Raw genomic sequence first — 22,232 nt, forward strand, 5'->3', positions numbered from 1 at the left:
TATGATGCTATTATGAGCAGCTAAGAACTCGTGAAGAGCTTATGAAATGTGTAAAGGGGTCAAAACAGCGTCAGGAATCCCTCCGTCACACACACAAACCAAGATCTGCTGTGAGGAGACGTGGTTCTGATGCCTGAACTGAACTGTGATGGGCAACATTGCGACTATGACGAGAAAAAACAGGTACGCTTGAGCATTTAGTCCTGTTTAGGGTCTCATCTTGTGACATCATGTCCCGTTTGTGGTTTGTTTACATGTCTTTGGTCTGTGTTGCATTCATTTTTCATTCGAACCGCACCAGAGTTCGTCTCAGCGAGACTCATCTTTTTCTCGGTCAGCTTGGTTGGTGCACAGCAGGGTTCGGATGGCACACAATGAACCGCACTAACAGAGCAATCGCACCAGGGTTTGTTTTAATCCAACCAAGTGTGAACACACCCTAAGAAAACAACTTTCACCAGCAGGTCTTCATTCGGTTAAACACTCAGGTTAGCAGCATAAGAGACAGATGCTAATGGGTTAAAGTAAATCTCGAGAGCTGGGAAAGTTTCTGTGGCTGATTCTGGAACTCAAAGAGTTATTGCTTTTATTTTAAGAGCAGTCAGGCTCTCATTGGTAATAAATTGCGGTGCTCAATATCCGATCCGTGAGGTGTCAGTTATGAAGACTGAACTTGGCACGGAATTTGTTTTCCATCTCTTAAGCGGCCGGGCTGCAGCCTCTCTAAGAACATTGATTGCCCTTTTCCTTCCCCTTCATCCTGAGCAGATACAGTAGATTGGCAGTAACTGGTAATAACAGGGCAAAAAAACAGCCTTGAAAATGTCTGTTAATAACTTTGAGGTCAGTCAGTCTGAAACCTAGTGGCGTGTGGAGCAATGTACAAGTGTTGCACCCGTGAACCTATTGCTGCAGAGTCCGACTTTTGACTATCAGCGTAAAAACTGCTCCATTTGGCAGCTCATTCTGGCCAAGAATGCCCATTTTGGAAAGAAAAATATATGTAAGCAAACAACTACATGTTTTGACATGCTTTTTAGTGATAGTGTTGCAGACACTTCAGCTCATGAATATTGATTAACTGACACTACTTCACCTAATCAATATTCATGAACATCCAGTATTGCTATTGGTATATAAATATATTAAAAAAAATTTTTTTAAATAAAGCTACAAAATAAAATCAAATATAAGTATTACAGGAAAAACGTTTAAAAAAAACAGAATATTATAAATGTTTACTTAGCAACTAGCTGAAATAAAACAAGTTGAAGTACTAAAATTAAAACTAATTCAAAATATTAATAAACGCTATAATAGCATATGAGTAATAGTAAAATAACACTTTGCACTGAACTGCTGTGACAAAGTTCACTGACCGTCTAAAGGCTGAACGGCCCTGTGCTTACGAGCATCCATTAGTCAATGATAATAAAATGGCTGCATTGGATTGTAAAGATAGATCTTCTGTTTATTGAAAGTGACTGAAGACGGTAAAAGAGCGGGTCTCATTGATCTCTCGGCTGATTATAAAACAAGACTATGACCTCATCAAGAAAAGGCGACTAAAGCACTGCTTGAAATTACTGAGATGACGGATGAAGCTAGTACTGTTGCTAAACAGAAATGATCTGCTTATATACTAAAAATGACGGCGCACGCAAGGTTTCATCCAAACTATTTCATCACAGATGGTTCACTTATACTGAGTAAATGATGGCAGAATTTTAATCTCAGCTAAGAAAATCTTTAGTGATCAATGTAAAGGCATTACTTCTACAGGGTTTCTTAACATATGTGACCCTGGACCACAAAACCAGTCGCATGGTTGGGTCAATTTTTTTTTTAAATTGAGATTTATACATCATCTGAAAGCTGAATAAATAAGCTTTCAATTGATGTATGGTTTGTTAGGATATGACAATATGTGGTCGAGATACAGCTATTGATCATCTGGAATCTGAGGGTGCAAAAAAATCGAAACATTGAGAAAATCGCCTTTAAAGTTTTCCATTTATGTTCACGATTGTGCTGCATTCACTCACAAAAATAAATGTTTTATATATTTACAGTAGGAAATTCACAAAATATCTTCATGGAACATGATCTTTACTTAATATCCTAATGATTTTTGGCATAAAAGAAAAATCCATAATTTTGACCCATATAATGTATTGTTGGCTATTGCCACAAATATACCTGTGACTTGTGACTGGTTTTGTGATCCAGGGTCACAAATTGGGTTTGTTGCAACTGGCTGTATTTTTAACTGGATGCTGCCCAGCAATCTCATCTGACAGCTTTTCTATAACGCTCTACAGAAACCCATTCCCCACTGCACTCAAGCTGACCGAATGTCACAGACTATTTCAAATATCTCAACTCAATCTACAGTGCATTACAGACATGTTAAACACACTAGATGCCGCACACTTCACAAAGAGACCGGAGCCCATAAGCTGCTCTATTCATGATTATTTCATTACTTTCTATTTGCTTGAGCATCTATAATGCAGAACGACAAACGTTTTCTTTGTTTCAGATCTTTCTCCTAAAATTCTTTTGGAAGAAATTCAACAGTTGTCATTCAATAAGAGTATCAGGCTAAACAATTATGGATAGCAACGGTACATACAGTATAATTTGGTCTTAGAAGAATCTGATGAGAAATGTTTGAGCTTATCTTAAGATCTCTGACTTCTGATTCCACTTTGCAAAACTAGAGGAATCTCTTTTTTTTCTTAGGAGAAACATCTGAGAAGCAGAAAAGTCTCAATTTTCTCACAATTTAATCTCATTGCTGCCTTGGAGAAACAATTCCTCTATCAAATGCTCCACTCAGCAGCATTTTTTAATGCGGTAATCGATTATTTGGACTGCTGGTTTATATAAATGACACTAGAACATTATTTTTGCACTCTGCAAATTCCACTAAACTAATAATCTAAATGACTACCAATGTTATACAGCCCAGTAAAGGACTGCTGGAAAACTTCATATCTAAAGCTGTTCATCCAGCACTTGTGAGGTACAGACAATGAAAGACGTTTAGGGCCAGATTTACTAAACAGGGCAAATTACCGTGAGAGGAACGCAATTCCCCAAAAATGCGATCTTCTGATCTGATGACGTGCAAATTGAAGAACACAGACGCAGACGGATAATTTCCATAATGACCAACACCATCTACCAACAGTAGCGCAAGTTAGCATCTGGTTTAAGATTTGCTTTATGAGGGCGGTAAATAATGGTAAATTGACGAGCGCAAACCATAGCAAATCACCTTGCATGATTCATTCCATTACTCTCCTCCCATAAATGTTGTGTCTGAAAAGGAAACTCCTAGTATAAATGCATATGCAATAAGGTCAGCCGCAAAAATAACCCTGTCCACGCCTTTTCAACGCTAACATGTCTTTAGTAGATCCTGACAGTAGTTTTTTTTCAATGCCATGTAGTTTTTTGTGTTGGAGCAAGCTGTTAGTAAATCAGGCCCTTCGAGTGAAGTACAAAAGTCTGAGATCACACTGGAAATAAACTACTCAAATATACAAAAAAGTGAGATTGATTATATGGCTCCCTCTTGCTTCTACTGAAGCTCAAGAACGTTATGGAGAACATGATCCTCAGGTTTTGCTCCAGTGTTGCCGTCATTGCAACAAAAGAGAGACAAACGAGTCAATTTTCAATTAAACTTTTACTCACATTGTTATTCTAATCATTTTCTCTATGCTCTCAGACTTTGGGTCCCTCCATACTTCGAAAATCTCATCTTCGCTGCTCAGACTTAGAAAAACGCCCCACCGGGGGAACATGAGATTAGAGATATCACAGCCGGTTTTATCCGATAACATCAAATCAGAATCGCAACCTGGAGATTATCACGGCTACACCAGCAGGCAAAATACGGTGCGTTAAGTCGCTTTTAATTTCTTCTCTATACAAATCATAACTGGATTAGGACAACTGCGTCTCTTTGTCTTTTATCTCTCATCTCCGTAAGCCTGTTGACATCATTTTATTTCATATATTTTTAGCTGAGATATTTCAAAGGCGGCACACTGACACATCTGTCATCGCTCTCATCCGTTAGAGGGTAACAAAGTGACACCGTTTCTCCGTGAGGAATCACACCCGTGCAACTGCAAGATCATCCGTTTGATCAGAGGCAGAATTGCTCTCCATTCCTTTGCAACGTATGGTGACACGACGGCGGCGGCGCGCCGACCTGCTCCGTGCTCCAGCTCTCGGGATAAATAATCTGGCTCTTCTCCTCTGGTGGTACACACAGAGCTCCACACACTCCACCAATTTAACAACACGCCCACATGAACACGCTCTCAAAGAGCCTCTGTTTAGAAGGTCGACGTCCTGGGGAGAAGAATAAGGCGATGTTCTCCACGTGGGATGTTTCTTCTGACTGATGTGGCCAGATGCTGTCAGTTCCTGTAGCAGCAGGACATAAAGCGGTGGATAGCGAATGCACTCAAACTGAACTGTTAGCAGCAGGAGGAAAAACAACTAGATGAAGGCAATCTAATGAAACAAATCTGTACTGAATTTAAGCAACATCTCTGAGGGACTGCAAGCTACATTAGTCAGGGAATACTCAGACAGATGGTAAAAAAAACTGGGTTTTCTCTACCGAAGTGTGCTCGGATTCGAGGCGACGCGGAGAAGAGTGAGGCTAAAAAGTGGAAACAATTCCTTCTCGGCCATGGGGTAAAACCTTCACGTCTTGCATCGTCTGCATGATGATTTGAGACGTTGTGACATGTCAGATAACTTAACCGTGAGGGGATTTTTTGTTTTCTTCTTACATGATATCAGTCACTGTGAATCACCTATGTTCAAAGTGACACACACACACACACACACACACACACACACACACACACACACACACACACACACACACACACACACACACACACACACACACACACACACACACACACAAACTGTCAAAAACATATACCTGATCATATTTCACCTTAAAATAAAAAGCTAGTATGTTATGCATACAGTAAAATATATATTTTAAGACCATCATTTTTTATTTGTTGTGTGACATTATTTACACAACAATTAAACACATTTTCCTAATTACTGTATTTATTATTATCTTTTGTATTTTTTTTGATAGATTATCTTTAAATTAATTAAATACTAATAATAGTTATAATCAGCACAATTTGGGAGGAAATATGCTAAACTGTTAAGAGAATATGCTACTAAAAATAGGCTTTATTATATGCAAAATATGTAAAAAAAATTCTTTATATTTTGGGGTGTAATATGACCCAATTTCATGTCATTTTTATTTTTATTTTTCCTAAATGTAATTAAATAAAATGTACTGTTATTTAGCTTTTTCCCTTAACATCATGCAAATCAATAAAGATAGATGAATAAATACATAAACAAAATTAATTAATTTATAAAAAATTTATACTGAAATGTTTTTACATTTTTGTAAGTTGTTTTCCTCGACATTATTTAAATAAATTAAATTAAATTAAATTAAAAGTGTGTGTGTGTGTATATATACTGTGTATATATATATATATATATATATATATATATATATATATATATATATATATATATATATAGTCAAGTTATTGCCTGTGTTATTGTTATTGACTCTATATATATTTGATCTGGACATGTTCTTGAAAAGTTCACTTGTAGAGCTGAAGTGTATATTTTTTTATAATAAAAAATATATGTACTTTCTCAGATCGCATTGTAGTAATAAGGAAAAATTTCACTTGGATTTTTTTAAAGAACTGTTTGTCTCAAATAATTGTGTTTGTTTAAGCATCACAACCTGCCTGAAACAACCAGTCACTCAACCAATACTGTTTGATGGAGGAGGGATCTGTACGGCCAAACAATGGCAGACGAGACCAGTTTCCATGAAACCCGAGTTTCCGTCATCATTTTCACAAAAAGTCATCATTTTTACCAATGCCATTTGGTGATGCTTGCAGACCAGAAATGACACACTTCAGCTTTGAATGAAGTAAAAACATAACTTCAATTCTTTCTTATTCAGGCAGCATTAAAAGCATATACTGTACAAAGTCTTTTCAAATCCCGGGTACATTATCGCTGAGTGGCTGTGACATTATTTAGACTGCTGTGTGTGACACATTCAGGCCTATCCAATACTTTTGTTCAGTGATGCTCTGCAGGAAAAAAAGAGGCATAGAGGGGTTAGTGGTTCAAATCCAGGCTGTGAAATATTATTGACGTACCCTGCAGCAAACAAGGCGTTTAATCTGAACTGCTCCAGTAGATATCCATTTACATAAACGGGCAAAAATGTAATCCTTTGCCTTGGATAAGAGCTTCACTTACTGAGAGCAAAGAGAGGGGATGACGTGAAAGTAAAAAGTGCATTACGCTCTAAGTGTGTGGCCCTGGCATTGTAAAAAGCCTCTCATGCATTCAGGTGTAGTTTTGCTTGCTGGTGTGACTCAGTTCAGAAAGGGTCGAATCGCTTGGATGCTTTTACAGCCAGACTCACATGATTAGATGAATCTCATTTGGCTCGAAGAGAAGCCTTTTCATCCTCAACTCAGTTAAACTAGAAGTTGTGGCACAAAACAATTTGTTTGTTAAATATTTTTAAAGTGGCCATGACATAACAGTTATTGTTGTTTTATTTTTTGTAAGAACTTAATACATTTATTTAGCATATTCAACATCAATTTTATTTAGCATCACTTTTATTGTCAATGTTTCACAATATTCCGTTTTTTATTGTATTTTTGGTCAAATAAATGCAGCCTTGATGAGACTTATGGAAATCTGAGAGTTTCTGTCTCTCCATTGACAGCTACGCAACTACCACTTTGACGCTTCAAAAAGTTAATAAAGAGATCGTAAAAAATAATCTAAAAAAAAGAGATTTGATAGCTTTATATAATCAACAGATTTAGTTTAGGCTTTTATTCACATATGTGACCCTGGATCACAAAACCAGTCATAGGTCGCACTGGTATATTTGTGGCAATAGCCAACAATACATTGTATGGGTCAAAATGATCCATTTTTCTTTTATGCCAAAAATCATTAGTATATTAAGTAAAGATCATGTTCCATGAGGATATTTTGTAAATTGCCAACCGTAAATATATAAACATTTATTTTTGTGAGTGAATGCAGCACAATCGTGAACATAAATGAACAACTTTAAAGGTGATTTTCTCAATGTTTCGATTTTTTTGCACCCTCAGATTCCAGATGGTCAATAGTTATATCTCGGCCACATATTGTCCTATCCTAACAAACCATACATCAATTGAAAGCTTATCTATTCAGCTTTCAGATGATGTATAAACCTCAATTTCGAAATATTTACCCATGTGACTGGTTTTGTGGTCCCAGGGTCACATATAAACACTGATCAGCGAAGATAAACCGAACCTGCTTGACGCACGAGAATATCCCTCATTGGTTCGTACAGAAGCTCAAACGTAATACTTCCGTTTACCATAACTGATGTGTGTGTTGATGAATGTTTATATGTGAATAAAAGCCTAAATTAAATCTGTTCATCATATAAAGCGATAGAGTCTCTTCAGAAAATCTGAACCAAACCACTCGATTCATATGGATTAGTTTTACGATATCTTTATTAACTTTTTGAGGCGTCAAAGTGGTAGTTGCGTAGCTGTCAATGGAGGGACAGAAATCTCTCAGATTTCATTAAAAAGATCTTAATTTGTGTCCTGAAGATGAACGAAAGTCTTATGGGGTTTGGAACAACGTGAACAATTTATGACAGAATTTTCCATATTGGGTGAACTATCCCTTTAAATACACTCACTCTTCCTGAATCAGCGTAGAGCAAAGCTTGAAATAATCCATATCAACAATATGATCTTCATTGTAAACATCTGGCACTGGTAACACTATCATGAGATTGCTAATTGATAATTAAGAGGTTATGAGATGTTGCCTATCCCAGAAGTATTGTCAGGAGAATCCCTCAGAAGAGCAAACACAATAGCGTCGACCCCTGCTTTATTTGCAGATCGTTAGAAGCAACTTTCAGTTGTCGGAGAGATGATCATTATCGGCTGCCCTCCACTTAACACCCGCTCTGTCTGCTGCAGAAGTTTTCCCCGGAGAACACCTTTAAACGGAGAGCGAGGAGACGGCGTTCCAGGTCTGTCTAACAGAACAAATTAAAGAAGACTGGAAATATAGCAGTATAATGAGCTGATTTAACACACGGGAGAAGGTTCAAAACCAAAACCTGATAACAAGTACAAGAGCTGCCAATGTGTTTCGGCTGGGGAGTCTAATTTCCTCGAACACACTCGGAACGTTAGTGCTGGAATGTGCGCATGTAGAAAGAGTGAGAGATGGAAATTTGCTCGAGCTGTTTCATTAGAACAGTGGCACAACAAGCTCAAATAAGTGAAAGTCATTCCTCGCTCATGCTTGGAATTAATTTCACACATCAATATTCCCAGTCTGCGCTCGTGGTGAGGCATGTCAATGCACGGCAATCAATTAGATCTGCCTGTTATTGAGGCTTTTCTAAGACTTGATCAATACGTCAATGCCAAGCAGACAGACTCCAAACAGAAATTAAAACATGAGCGGCGCAGATGTAAATATGCTCTGAGATACCGTCCGCTTTAGGTGCGTGTCAGGCTTCCATAGGGAAACATGTGCTCACCTAATCATTAAAGCATTACACTTTCCAACAGAATTCACTTAGCAATGACAAAAATGAGTGCATTGAGGCCACAAGTCAAGCATAAAACTGTGTTTATCACCCTTAAAGCAAAATCAATCGTCTGGGGAATACAGTAGACCACAGAGAGCGTTTCAACATCCGCGACAGTAACATAAAGCACTAAAAGACACCTGGGACATAGAGAAACCTCTGATCTGCAGACGTCCCCTCCGGGAGTCGACTTACAGAACACATTTTAAACAATACAACACTGCCTCTGCCAAGAGAACGCTGCCAAGGTCACAAAAGCAAATTCAAAGCGTCAGCACAATTCATATTGGATTTCAAATAAACCCAAGAGAAAGCACGAGCTGGCGCCCATTCCTCACAAGACAAGTGACTTACTGTCTTTGATTTGCCCGGAAGAACAACGCCTGGGAGGAACGATCCTCATCAAACACCTATTTTGCTTTCCCGACTGCAACTTGAGGACAACAGTGAAGAGAACAAAAGCAAATAAAGGACACAGCAGCACAGCCATCGCACGGCGAGCTCCCGCCGAAACAGGCGATGCTATTGAGACCAACACACGGCTGAATCAGATATGGGCTATTCTACACAACTGGTGCACAAGTGTGTAAGAAAGATACTTGAGCAATTACCAATGTGCTAATATAGACAGTTGCCTCCTGCCAACTTACAGCTATTTTAAAGGGATAGTTCACCCAAAAATGAAAATTCTGTCAGTAATTCCTCACCCTGATGTCGTTCCAAACCCGTAAGACTTTCGTTCATCGTCAGATCACAAATGAAGATCTTCTTGATGAAATCTGAGAGATTTCTGTCCCTCCATTGACAGCTACACCTACCTTTACGCTTCAAAAAGTTTATAAAGAGATCGTAAAACTAATCCATATGAATCGAGTGGTTTAGTCCAAATTTTTCTGAAGAGACTTGATAGCTTTATATAATCAACAGATTTAGTTTAGGCTTTTATTCACATTTAAACACTGATCAGCAAACATAAACAGAAGTTTAACCGAACCTGCTTGACGCACGAGAATGAACCTCATTGGTTCGTACAGAAGCTCAAATGTGATGCGTAACATGAGAATGAACCTCATTGGTTCGTACAGAAGCTCAAATGTGATGCGTAACATGAGAATGAACCTCATTGGTTCTTGCTGAAGCTCAAACATGATGCGTTACACAAAAATGAACCTTACTGGTTCTTACAGAAGTTCAAATGTGATGCGTAACACAAGAATGAACCTCATTGGTTCTTACAGAAACTCAAATGTGATGCGTAACATGATAATGAACCTTATTGGTTCTTACAGAAACTCAAATGTGATGCATAACACGAGAATGAACCTCATTGGTTCTTGCTGAAGCTCAAACATGATGCGTTACACAAAAATGAACCTTACTGGTTCTTACAAAAGTTCAAATGTGATGCGTAACACAAGAATGAACCTCATTGGTTCTGAAAAGTGAACGTCACACGGTTACACGTCAAGTGAACATGCTTGAGCTTCTGTTTACCACAACTGATGTGTGTGTTGATATTGATAAATGTTTATATGTGAATAAAAGCCTAAATTCAATCTGTTCATCATATAAAGCGATCGAGACTCTTTAGAAAATTTGGACTAAACCGCTCTCTCTTTACGATCTCTTTATGAACTTTTTGAAGCGTCAAAGTGGTAGTTGCGTAGCTGTCAATGGAGGGACAGAAATCTCTCAGATTTCATTAAAAAGATCTTCATTTGTGTTCTGAAGATGAACGAGAGTCTTATGGGTTTGGAACGACATGAGGGTGAGAAATTAATGAGAGAATTTTTATTTGTGGGTGAACCCTTTAACATTAAAGCTACCATTTTACCTTTATATGTCTCTCTATATATTTTTTGATCTTAGTTAACATAATATCTGTTCACATTTGTTTCCCCCAGGTTATGCATCAAATATTATATTTTTTTTAAATTTGTAGACCAATATACTTTTCCTTAAACTCTAAAAACTTTGCCAAAATGACATCAGCATTATTTCAAGAAGTGAATTCTTCAGACACAAGGTAAAGTCTCTATTTTGACATGGGTGCATCTTCTGCTTTCTCAACCCTGTTAACATGGTTATTTATAGCAAACAACTAATATGGTAAATATTAGAAATATCAGCATTAAACTCTCTTTCAAAGAAGCAGCAGTTTCATGACTTAACTGTATAACTTAATCGATTAACTATTCTGAAGGCTAAATTATGTCCCAATATATATTACAAAAAGTATTAATTTAGCTGGAGGTGCACGGCACAGTGCAATTTAGTAACACATTTTGTAGCTAATACATTTTTTATCATTTTTGTTAATGTTAAAGTCACCATGAAATCAAAATGGACAATTTTTATTTTATATGGAATATTTCAGGGTTTATTATAAATCATTTATCAGTGCACATCATTATTTTTTTTAATGCATGTATCCTGCTCTATTTTTTTTTATTTTTTTTATTTTTTTGAGAAGCTGTTTCACTCAGATATACGTCATAATGGAGAAGAAAACATGACTGGAATTTCCATTTCATGCTGACTATATAAACCTCCTAATCTAATCTAATTGGAAAAGGCACCCATTTCATAGTAATGACTCATTGTTATGTTCTGCCAGATGTTTAGGCACAGTAAGGCTTTGAAAAGAGAGCCTATTTCACCGTAAACTGCTTATTTAATATATATATATATATATATATATATATATATATATATATATATATATATATATATATATATATAATTAAAAAAAATCAATGAGCATATCCCTAAAAGAGAGATTCAAGGTCTGTAAGTTCAAATGATGCAAGTCATTTATCAAATAGTGGCACAAATCCAAACCTGCTAGTGACCAGTGATCATAAATCTGCACTTTTTAAAAGACCTGTGAGTAAGGCACACTAGTTTTTACTCTTCATTAATTGAAAACTAATCCTCGAATCAATTGGCTATAAATTATGCATCACAGCATGAATGAGACAGTCAAAACACTGTTGAAAATCTGATCAATTTTGCATTCGCAGATGCAACGTGTGGTTTAAAAGACATCTAAAATTATACTTGCACAGACAGTCAACAGCAAATAAAACACAGACAGATGACTTGAATATCAATATACTTTGAGAGCAGGCGATGTAATTGTTTGAGAAAGAAAACACCTCAACTGGGAGACTAGAAAAAATATAAGATAAAAATTTAAAAAATCGTTAACATAAGGATCATACAACTGCTTATATACCAACCTAATTGATATTACAATGTTACTGTAAAATGCAGTGAAAACAATGCAAGTTGAACAACAGAAGGCCACATTAATGACTTAAAGTTCATCAAAAGACAGATCCCAGTATCACCCACACAGCCACAAAAAACCATCAGCGTAACACCATACTAAAGTAATGCTACAAACTTGAAATAAAATAAAATAACCCAACATGCAGCATAAACATCCTAATGTACATCACTGATTAGTTCGCAGAGGGAATTCAGGGAACTCTTCTTTCCCCAAATTATAAGGTCATTCTTACTTTTTGTTCATAAGAAAACCCCCACAAACAATATTATACGATAACGGTATAACATTATCAACATATAAATATAAATTGCTTCAGTAAATTGCAAGGTATTTAAAAAAAAGAGAGATTTATTTCAATAATTGCGTTTTTTATTACTAATGCAATGTTTTTACAACGAAACATTGAATGCATTGTTCTCCTGTTAAAAGTCCTACATTGTTGCACAGTGTAGTTAGAAGCTTTACTCACTTTCAGCACCGCGGACAGCGTCACTAGCGCCTCTGACACCTCCATCACTAATCGCCAGCTTTGACCCGGCACACACTTCAGCGCACTAAACAAACTCCAGGAATCACGACAAAACCACAGCACCCATCAGAACTCTTTTCCCCTTTAATCGGCAGGTGTGAGCAGCTAACGGTTCTTCAGTGAGAAGTGAGAGAGACGCTTTTCACCTACCGGTTTGATAGCCTCCATCCTCCGGACTCGCGCTGCCGTGAATGAGTGTGTGAGAGTGTGTGAGAGAATGAGCCCGAATCCTCTGCGCCACGAAACCTGATGGTGGAAGCCGTTACATGACAAGCGCGCCGTCCAATCACATCGCGCTCTGGGAGACACACAGCCAATCAGCAGTAAGACAAGCTGCTCCGTTTTGCATAGCAAGGTTGATTGACGTTATGAAGAAAAAAAAATCGCTGTCAAATTATTTCAGAAATTTGAAAGAAATACATAAAACAAACATGTATGTGTTTAAAAAATATTTAAGTATATAGCACTGGGCAAAATATTAAAAATGAAAATACAGCTCATTGAGATTCTAATATGGAACGCAAAATGTAACACTTCTTTATTTTTGTTTATTTTGTTAAAGCAACTTTATTTACACTTTAACGTTCTTAAACGCAAAAGTACCATCTGATTTCATTTTCTTAAATATTTTTCTGCATATTGATTAAAAACTTTAAAAATATATATAATTTATTATATAAAAACGTAATTATATAATAACATTTATAAATTATAAAATGCTCAATTTATACATATATTATCAAAGCCACTGCACATCAAAGCCAGTCCTCATTATTTTTATTATTTAATTGATTGCTTTAATAGGCAACAATTATCTGTTATGTAATAATATGTTATTATTTCAGTGATCTGTGACTTCTATCATTAAGAGAAAAAAAATGAAAAGTGCAGTTGTTACCTTGCCAGCCTAAACATGTTATGGAGTTTTTTTTCACAGTTGGTTTGTTCACTGGAGGCACTAAAGGGATGATTTCTGCAAATCTGCTCTGAAACAATATGTAGACATCAGTGTTATACAACATAAATCAACTTGAATTACTCTGGAGTTACTTTGACCTGCTCTGACCCTTATTATACTCGATTCTTGAAAATGATCTGCAACAGCACCACCTGTGCTAATAATAATTTGTCACATTTACATCATGCAGTGCATGTGTGAGCAGATGGATGTCTGTGAAGTCAGGTGCGCCTGCATTAACAGCGCTAATCTAATAGAGTTAACTGCCTTATAGAGACTATCTGCTGTACGCACACACACACACACACACACACACACACACACACACACACACACACACACACACACACACACACACACACACACACACACACACACACACACACACACACACACACACACACACACACTCACACAATACTGCATCTATAGCTCCACAACTGCTTTAGAAAGATTATTGTAAACCATATACACTACACAGTATATTCACACTATATTTAGACGTAAGAAAGAGGTTACACATGTGGGTCTCCTGATAATGCTTAGTGTTTCCAGCTCCACCATCTGAGAGAGGTATTAGTCAGCTCTTTTATTCATCTGGAGAAGGCAGGACAAGTGGATTATGCCTACTCCCGAGTTTATTGCCTCAGAGGATGTCATTATTACAAGCGTATTATTCTAATTTTCTGTTTAATGCTTTAGAAAAGTTTTGAGATGACGCTAATGCACAAAGCTTATTTGGGAGAGGGGAAGTCATTTAAAGTATTTGGAGTTTATACTCACACTACAGATCAGAAGTTAAAGCGGATCGTAAAGGAAAAGCATCAGGTGTTCAGAGTTTTAAATGCATCCCAGCATGCATTTGGTTAATGCATGTCCTGAGTGAGCAAAGCTCGAATCAAGACAAATAAGTTTTTATTTGAGAAACATTGTTTTGTTCACTACATCATTCTCATATACTTCCATTTGTGTAATTTCAGAGTTTTAATTAAGTGCACGAGTGGGTGTCAAACCGGTGTCAAAGTGTAAACGAGTTAACTTGCTGTTTTTAACAACTGATCTCACAAAAGATTATATTTTTTGTGATAAAAGATTTGAACTAGGCCAAAGGATAATTATTAAAATGATGATGAATTAAAGTAATTTTGCACAATTGCCATAGTAACAAAGCACTGCCATGTTTAGCTCTTTTTCTTCCTCTTTTAAAAGAACAGTTCTATGACACTTTAAAATATGATCTTCCATGGTAAAAGTTTAACTTTTTAATAATGTACTGGTCCATCTTTCCCACGCTATTACAATCAAATTTGGATTGGAGATTTGAAGCTTCAAATAAAGAAATAAGCCATATGACTCCATATGAAACTATATTCCAAATCATTTGAGGGGTCATATGATAGCTTTGTGCGAGGAAGACAAGATATACAGATTAAATATGTATTCATAAAAAGACATCTGCTTTAGATCTCCATGCAACTTTCATGAGCGATTTCTGGTCTGTGAACAATACATCCATTTGAATCACAGATTTGCTTGATCTGATTTACATAAAAAAAATCTAAATGATAGTATCGATATATTACTTCAGATGACTATATTTGAGTTTGGGTGGACAAAATTTACAATACTTTTAAATCATTTTTGAAGCCTGAAAGTTATGCATGAAAAAAAAAAAAGAATCACAGTGAAGACTGACATGAGGATGAGTAAAAAAGGACAACTGTTTCATCATTTGTGTGAACTATTCCTTCAAAGTTATTTTGAATAAAACTTGGTATGAGCTTCCCGGGTAGAGAAGGTGAGCTCCATCCTTCTCTGTGTTCCGTCTGACAGCGTCTCTGTGGAAGATGGGCTTTGCTCAATGATTCATGTGCTCTTGGAGGTTTTATGAAAGCACAAAGACAGATAGACGCATCATATTTATCCAGCCAGACGTGTGTGTGTGTGTGTGTGTGTGATGCGGGTAACTAACTTTAAACGCAAAGGGAAGCTGAAGAGTACAGCTTTCCATCTTTCTTTCTCATCTCATTGGCATTTCCCACTCCTTCAATCCCGCTGAACGGCTCCGATTAACTCACATCCTGCAGAGACGAAAGGCCAAAGGATTTCACAGTGACTTGGTACAGTAGCCTAAACATGAGAGTGCTTAGTAATTGAGATAAATGATCTAGTGATGGTTTTTGACATCTAGTAGTAGGTGGACTGCTGTGTTATATAAACGCTTATATATCAGACTTTCTATAGTGAGTCCAGAGAAGTATGGAGAGCTGATACAAGCATCACACATGAGACGAGAGTATGATACATCCACATCGGTAACCATAGATAATTCAGACCAAGAGCTTGTGAGACATATTCAGCTCTTCCAGAATTCATTCATTTTTAAAGGGAATGTATTTCACACACACGACAGTTCTGTCTAAATATAGGTTTCCTTAGATCTATAGGTCATTTATGTGCAAACGCTGCATGCAATATAAAGCTGATACCATAAACAATGACAGCAATATTTAATGTTAAATAAACGATTATATTTTAACTCTTTCCCCACCAAAGTTTAAAAAACGCCAGCCACCGCAAGCATTTTTTGATCATTTTCACAAAAAAAAATTTTTGTTGTATGAATATCTGAACATGCAATACTATATCAAAAGAACGATGAGACCCTCTACTTTTACATTTTTATTAGCACTTGAATGTGGGTACATTTATTTTATTTTTTTTATTTTAAAGCAACATTTTGAGCAAAAAGCTGAGATAATTGAGTTTTTGTCAAACACTACGTCCGGACAGGATTCAGAACGATGATCAAAACACAGATGGAGAAGATCGAGTTCATCAGTTTCCCCAGTCCTATAGCTCATCCTGGGTCGACATTTCATTCAGTAACATTAGGCAGTTTTCATGCATGTGCTGTTTAATGTTGATGATCGCGTTATTATTTACATGTGCATAAGCAATGTTTCTATCATAGACTATATAAACTGGACACAGCGACCGCATTGACTTCAACGGAGAAAAGAGAAGTCAATTAGAAGCTCTCACTTCCTGATGGCTGAGCGTACTGCGCAGACTCACACTGAGCTTGACGACGTAGATGTGACGTGAGCAACCCGTCTGTCTTCTAGTAGCTGTGCCAAGGGAAATCTGAATCCTTCCCTGCCGAAACGTGCAGAGAAGGAGAGTGTGAGTAGGAGCTGTCCATGAGCTAGGAGCAGGAGAAACTTTTGCTAAGTATTCTGATTAATTACTTTGTCACTTTGCCTCCACGTCCCCCCGATTGCCCGCCAGCTTCTCCTCCTGTCCATACGGTAATCTCTCTACTGTGCGACAGAGAGTCGCGTGGTTATGACGCAATCGTTAGCCTATTTTTACAAAAACTGCATCTACGGGGCCATAACGTAAAATACAAGGTAATGGAGCCTTTTATACATTTTCGTGTTTCTTTAGAAATAAATAATGGACAAATGGAGTCTTTAAACGCCTCAGATGTAAAGTTATTCGCTGTCAAAGTGACTCCAATGGAATGCTAACAGCAGGTGATGGTCTGCTAATCAATGGCGGCGCCCGGGGAAGCTTCAATGTTTTATGAAACCCTGCCCCCCTTGTTTCTATCGCTTGTTCCTGCTTCTTCGCCTGTGTTTTGATCAGGAGATTCTGTACTCTTCCAGAAGATGTGTAACAGCGCCCCCTACCGTATAACAGTGGAAACATGGAAGCCGGAAAATTCCATCAATGGCGGGGAAAGAGTTAAAAGTATACACATACTATTATAAAAAATGTTTTAAGTGTTCAGAAGTGCTTTAGAACTAATTTTTATGTTTTTGAAAGAAGTCTCTTATGCTCACCAAAGCTGCATTTATTTGATCAATCAAATAGAAAAATTTATATTAATATAATTTTCAGCATTGTCACTTCAGTCTTCAGTGTCACATTATCCTTCAGAAATCATTCTAATATGCTGATTTGCTACTCAAGAAACATTTCTTATCATTATCAATGTTGAAAACAGTTGAGGTGCTTCACTGTAAAAAGTGAATAGTTGACAACTTAAAAAAGTGAGGAAACCCATTGCCTTAAAAAAATGTAAGTAAAAAAATGTATGTGCAATTTTATGGAATTGTCAAGTTCACATAAACACATTTTTTTCAATTACGCATGAAGTTTATTTACTTAGTAATTTTAAGGAAACGGGTTTCCTCACTTTTTTAAGTTAAGTCCACTGATCACTTTTTACAGTGGATACAATGTTTCCCATGATTCCTTGATTAATAGAAAGTTCAAAAGAACGGCATTTTATTTGAAACAGAATTCTTCTGCAATATTATAAAGGTCTTTACTGACACTTTTGTTCCATTTAATGCATCCTTGCTGGACAAACAAATTAATTAATTTAAAAAACATTACTGATCGGCAGTGTATGTTTTTATTTATTAGTGAATGCACAATTCAAATGAGACCAAATCTGTTCCAGATGAATCAAAAAATTTCACATAGCATTTGATAATGACCCTTCTCCCTACAATGGCCCGCTGGATGAGTGTGTTTTCAGATCTTAAAGCTGCTGTTGTAAAAGAGTGCCGAGTGCTCCAACATCCATCAATCTAGTACTTCTCCCTAAGGCGACTGTACAGCAAGAGCTATTGATTTACAACAGTCTTACGGGTTTGCTTAAACCTCTACACCTTGAAATTCTCACTGTGAGTGATGATGAGGGATTGCAGTTAAAGCACAATAACAGCTGAAGTGCAGTTGAAATGACCAGTCGTTCATGTGATCATGTGTCAGCACGGTTTATCTCAAAGGTCTCTCTCGTTGACGCTCAAAAGTGTAAGCTTCTGCTCAATGGAAAAGTGCTTCACTCTGTAGTGCTGTGCTAAATTAGAAATATAAAAACCTTGATGCACTATAGTGCACAACACAACAAGACAGGAGATTTTTAAGGAATACTTCAACCACATGAGAGTGAGTCAGAATTTTTGTTTACATTTATGATGAAGAAATTAACCTGAATGCATAAACGGTGACATCAAAACGTCTTTATTGTAATTCCATTATTAAATTAGCAAGACGATTTAACAATCAGGGACAAATCATAGAAGACAACTCTAAAAAGATAATTTTCCTCACAAAATATTTTCTGTTTAGAGAGAGATAAGGACATACACATCTATTATAAACAAGACAAAGAGATTTACAAATGTGTATTTTGTTCATCTTCCTCCCACACAGCACTCCAGGTGCTGCACACAAAAAAAAAAAAAAAAAAAAAGAAAAATTTGAAATGTGAAAAGAACCCCCAAGGATATAGTATAATCTTATAAAGCATACAAAAAAATATAGGGATGTAAATCTACAGAGTTCAATTTAGTGATAAATTGTCTTCTCTCCATGGACTTGAATAAATGCATTGTAGAAAATCTATTTCTACTGAAGAAAAGCAGAGACCATTTTCCTAAATAGAAAGGTTTTGCCCCATTTTTAAATTGGTAAAGTGTACAGAAATACAGAAGATTTAGAGAGATGACCCTCATATTTGGCACCTGGTAAATGAATATCAGCTATTTCATATTGAAACATTAAAAATAACTGAAATTTTCTAATTGCTGCATAACAAATCTGTCCACGAGCGTGAATCATGAAATAATGGCCAGGTCACGTTTCATCCAGAAAATATGAAAAAATAAAAAAATAAAAAACAAAAGCAAGAAATTTTATTCTGCATGAAAAAAGAAAATAAAGCCTGTTTTTAAAGCATTGAGATTATTTGCGTAATGATGTTATTTGAATGATTATTAAGTAATCGAATTAAATGAAATATATAGTACTAGGCTATAGGATATTTTTTTTTTTTTATTAGCACAACAAATACTATCATAACATTTAAACCTTTAATTATTTAACTAATATTTTTTCTCACATTATAGCACTGACAATGGGATTTTTTTTTGGGAGAAATTTGAAAATAAACTGTGTTGAATTTATTTATTTTTTTTTAAACAACTTAATTGTCATAAAAAAAACAACAACAAAAAAAAAAACCAGGCTTTATTTTCTTTATGCAACACATTTTTCTTGTTGATTATGTGGTAAAATGTGACCTGGACATTTTTTTTTACATTTTTTTTTTTAGACTGGTATCTTCATATTTCACTTTCTTATAGTTCTTTCTTTCAACATAACACACAAACCTTCTGAACCTGCGCCTGCTTTATATAGACACAACATATTTGTCATTTCCCATGATCCTTATCAACTTCCTGTTACCTTTTCACCACCACTGTCTCTCTCTCTCCACCTATCCTCACCCGTCCAACGGCGATATTTTCACCCTGCGTCGGAAGCTCTTCATCATCCTGATGTGTCCTCGCGCTTCTAAAGTTCCCACAATACTTCACTGCTGTTGTGACATGCTTTGTGTGTCGCTGATAGATGAGACGTCTCTCTCTCGCCCCTCCAAGGCCTCGTCGCACTCCTCCTAAAGTGTGGTCCTCTGAGACGCTTTCCGACGCTGGTGCTTAGGAGACTTTGAAGTCTCGCTCTTTGGGGGCCAAACGGGTTTCACTAATTTCACATCCTGATCCAAAGAGAAAGACTTTTTCAGAGAGGCTGCTTGTGGGGGCCACACTACCGCAATTTTGTTAGGGCTTTGATCGGGTTTATTTGCTTCTTTATCTAACATGTCTGACAGTGAGCACATGCTACTTTGTGAAAGTGAATATCTCCAATCCGATTCTTCGTGGTCCGTGTTCCCCGCATCCCGGCCGGCCAGTAATTCCCTCTGCAATCCCTGACCAAATCCATCCTCGAAATTCCCTTTAGACTTGAAGAGTTGTTTATAATGTGTCTGGCAGTATAAATGTCCATGGAGAGAGACAAAGTTTCCAAGGCTGTCAGAAAACAGAGTTTCATAATTCATAAGTCACAGAAAATATATTGAGCTGTCTGCATTTGCACAGTATGTAAATGAAAACTGCACTGTAAGCTTTCCATATGAATGGTTTTATGCAGGATACTTTATCTTATAGTTACAAATAATGGCACTTTATGCAAAAATATGTAGGGATACTTACATTGTTAGACGTGCTAGAATATTTAAATACTTAAGTATAAATAATCAAGTACTGTATCACAATTTACAATATTTCATGACATACCTCAACTTGTTTTTGCAGTGCTCACAGAAAAAACAGGATTTATGGAACTTCTTTTTGTCTGCTATCAGGCCTTCCATGGGGTAAACCCTCTTCTTGCACACTGCACACATCTCCGACTTTGGTACTCGAATCTGGCAAGAGACATTTCGGTTTTAATTAATTCCGTTTTTTTGTGCACAATCAATGCACACACAAAAAAAAGCACAGTCCATCTGGGCAACACAGGCAAATCACACCTAATAACATCCACTACTGCAACGTAAGGTTATCTGCAAGTCTGGAAACAAGAGCATTAGTGAAAGACGAGTTCAGACACACAATTCATTACAGCATTAATACTTCTCAAATCTGGAAATAAAGTGACACTTGAGATCTTTAACACAAATACAAAAATACTAGTTTGCATTAAATAAAAACTGTACACAAAAATGCTTGTTTTTTTATTTCTATAATGAGTCGTTTTATTAAATTATTTTCACAATGTTTTTAGGTAACCTGGTTAGTTTAGTTCAAAATGCAATAAGAATTGGGTTGTAATTTGAGTTATTGTGGGGACTGTAATGATCATGCAAGCTCACAGACAGTCTATAAAAAGAAACAAACAAACACAAAGCCAAGCTGCATTTTCTCAGGTCATACAGAGAAACACAAATAAGGCTTTGTTTCCCTTCATTTTGCGTTCTGTATCAATCCCTAAAACATTTTGCTTTTAAATTACATTTGATTCTTGCAGCACTCTCAAATGCTAATGAGACGGAGATGAATAGCAATTATGGAGAAAGCACTCAGTGTTATTGAGATTTTTGAAATTCTAAGCTGATAAATTGTCTGTTTTGATTTTTTGAAGGTGCTTTAAGCGAGAGTAGGCAGAGAGCATTTCTGATTGGCTAATAAAAAAAGTGTAGGCTGCTCCCCAGACTGTGATTTCTCATGGAACCTATTTCAGTGATATGTATCAGTATGAAAAAATATATGTGTGGTGTAAAACAAAATTAAATTAAAAAAGAAAACATATTTTAGCGATATGTGTCAGAGAGTATGAACAAATTTATGTGTGGTATTCCAAAATAATAAAATACAAAATAAAATAATAATAATAATAAATAAAGGACACCTATATATGTCAGATAGGTATGGACAAATGTATATATATAAAAAAAAGATTAAATAAATAAATAAAGGAAATCTATTTCAGTGAAGTGTATCAGGTACAAACACATGTTTGAAAAATATTTACAAATTTAAATAAAAATAAATTATTAAATTAACAAACTCCTTTAAACTCAAGTTAAATTTTAAACTGTTAACATGCAAATAACTGCAGTGAGTCACATTTGTTTCACACACACACACACACACACACACACACACACACACACACACACACACACACACACACACACACACACACACACACACACACACACACACACACACACACACACACGTGTGTACTCATTAAATGTGGATTTATCTACTGGGGAAAAACAAAAGTTAAAAACACTCGGTCTGACACGGCAATGTACCTCAGGTGTTTTGTG

At 36.3% G+C, this 22,232-nt stretch overlaps 2 protein-coding genes across 4 annotated transcripts in view; both read right to left on the reverse strand.

Annotated features, from left to right (window-relative positions):
- The window catches only part of b3galt1b (UDP-Gal:betaGlcNAc beta 1,3-galactosyltransferase, polypeptide 1b), a 180,988-nt gene extending 168,206 nt beyond the window's left edge, over positions 1 to 12,782 (reverse strand). Inside the window, exon 1 of one of the 3 annotated variants that reach the window (XM_082174793.1) lies at positions 12,727 to 12,782. The gene's annotated coding sequence lies outside the window, so the exon portion shown is untranslated. Of the gene's footprint in view, positions 1 to 12,516; positions 12,618 to 12,726 lie in introns of those variants that run through there. The other 2 variants (XM_082174791.1, XM_082174792.1) reach the window with 2 other exon arrangements.
- A 7,506-nt stretch (positions 12,783 to 20,288) lies between these two features.
- The window catches only part of xirp2b (xin actin binding repeat containing 2b), a 43,072-nt gene continuing 41,128 nt past the window's right edge, over positions 20,289 to 22,232 (reverse strand). The window contains exons 8-9 of the mRNA XM_082174587.1: positions 20,692 to 20,822; positions 20,289 to 20,424 (exon numbers count right to left, since the gene is read on the reverse strand). Of these exons, the coding sequence (XP_082030713.1) occupies positions 20,731 to 20,822 (92 nt within the window). The 3' untranslated portion in view covers positions 20,289 to 20,424; positions 20,692 to 20,730. The remainder of the gene's footprint in view (positions 20,425 to 20,691; positions 20,823 to 22,232) is intronic.

Source organism: Leuciscus leuciscus (genome assembly GCF_965113295.1).
Source record: "Leuciscus leuciscus genome assembly, chromosome: 7".
In the NCBI taxonomy this organism is placed as follows: domain Eukaryota; kingdom Metazoa; phylum Chordata; class Actinopteri; order Cypriniformes; family Leuciscidae; genus Leuciscus; species Leuciscus leuciscus.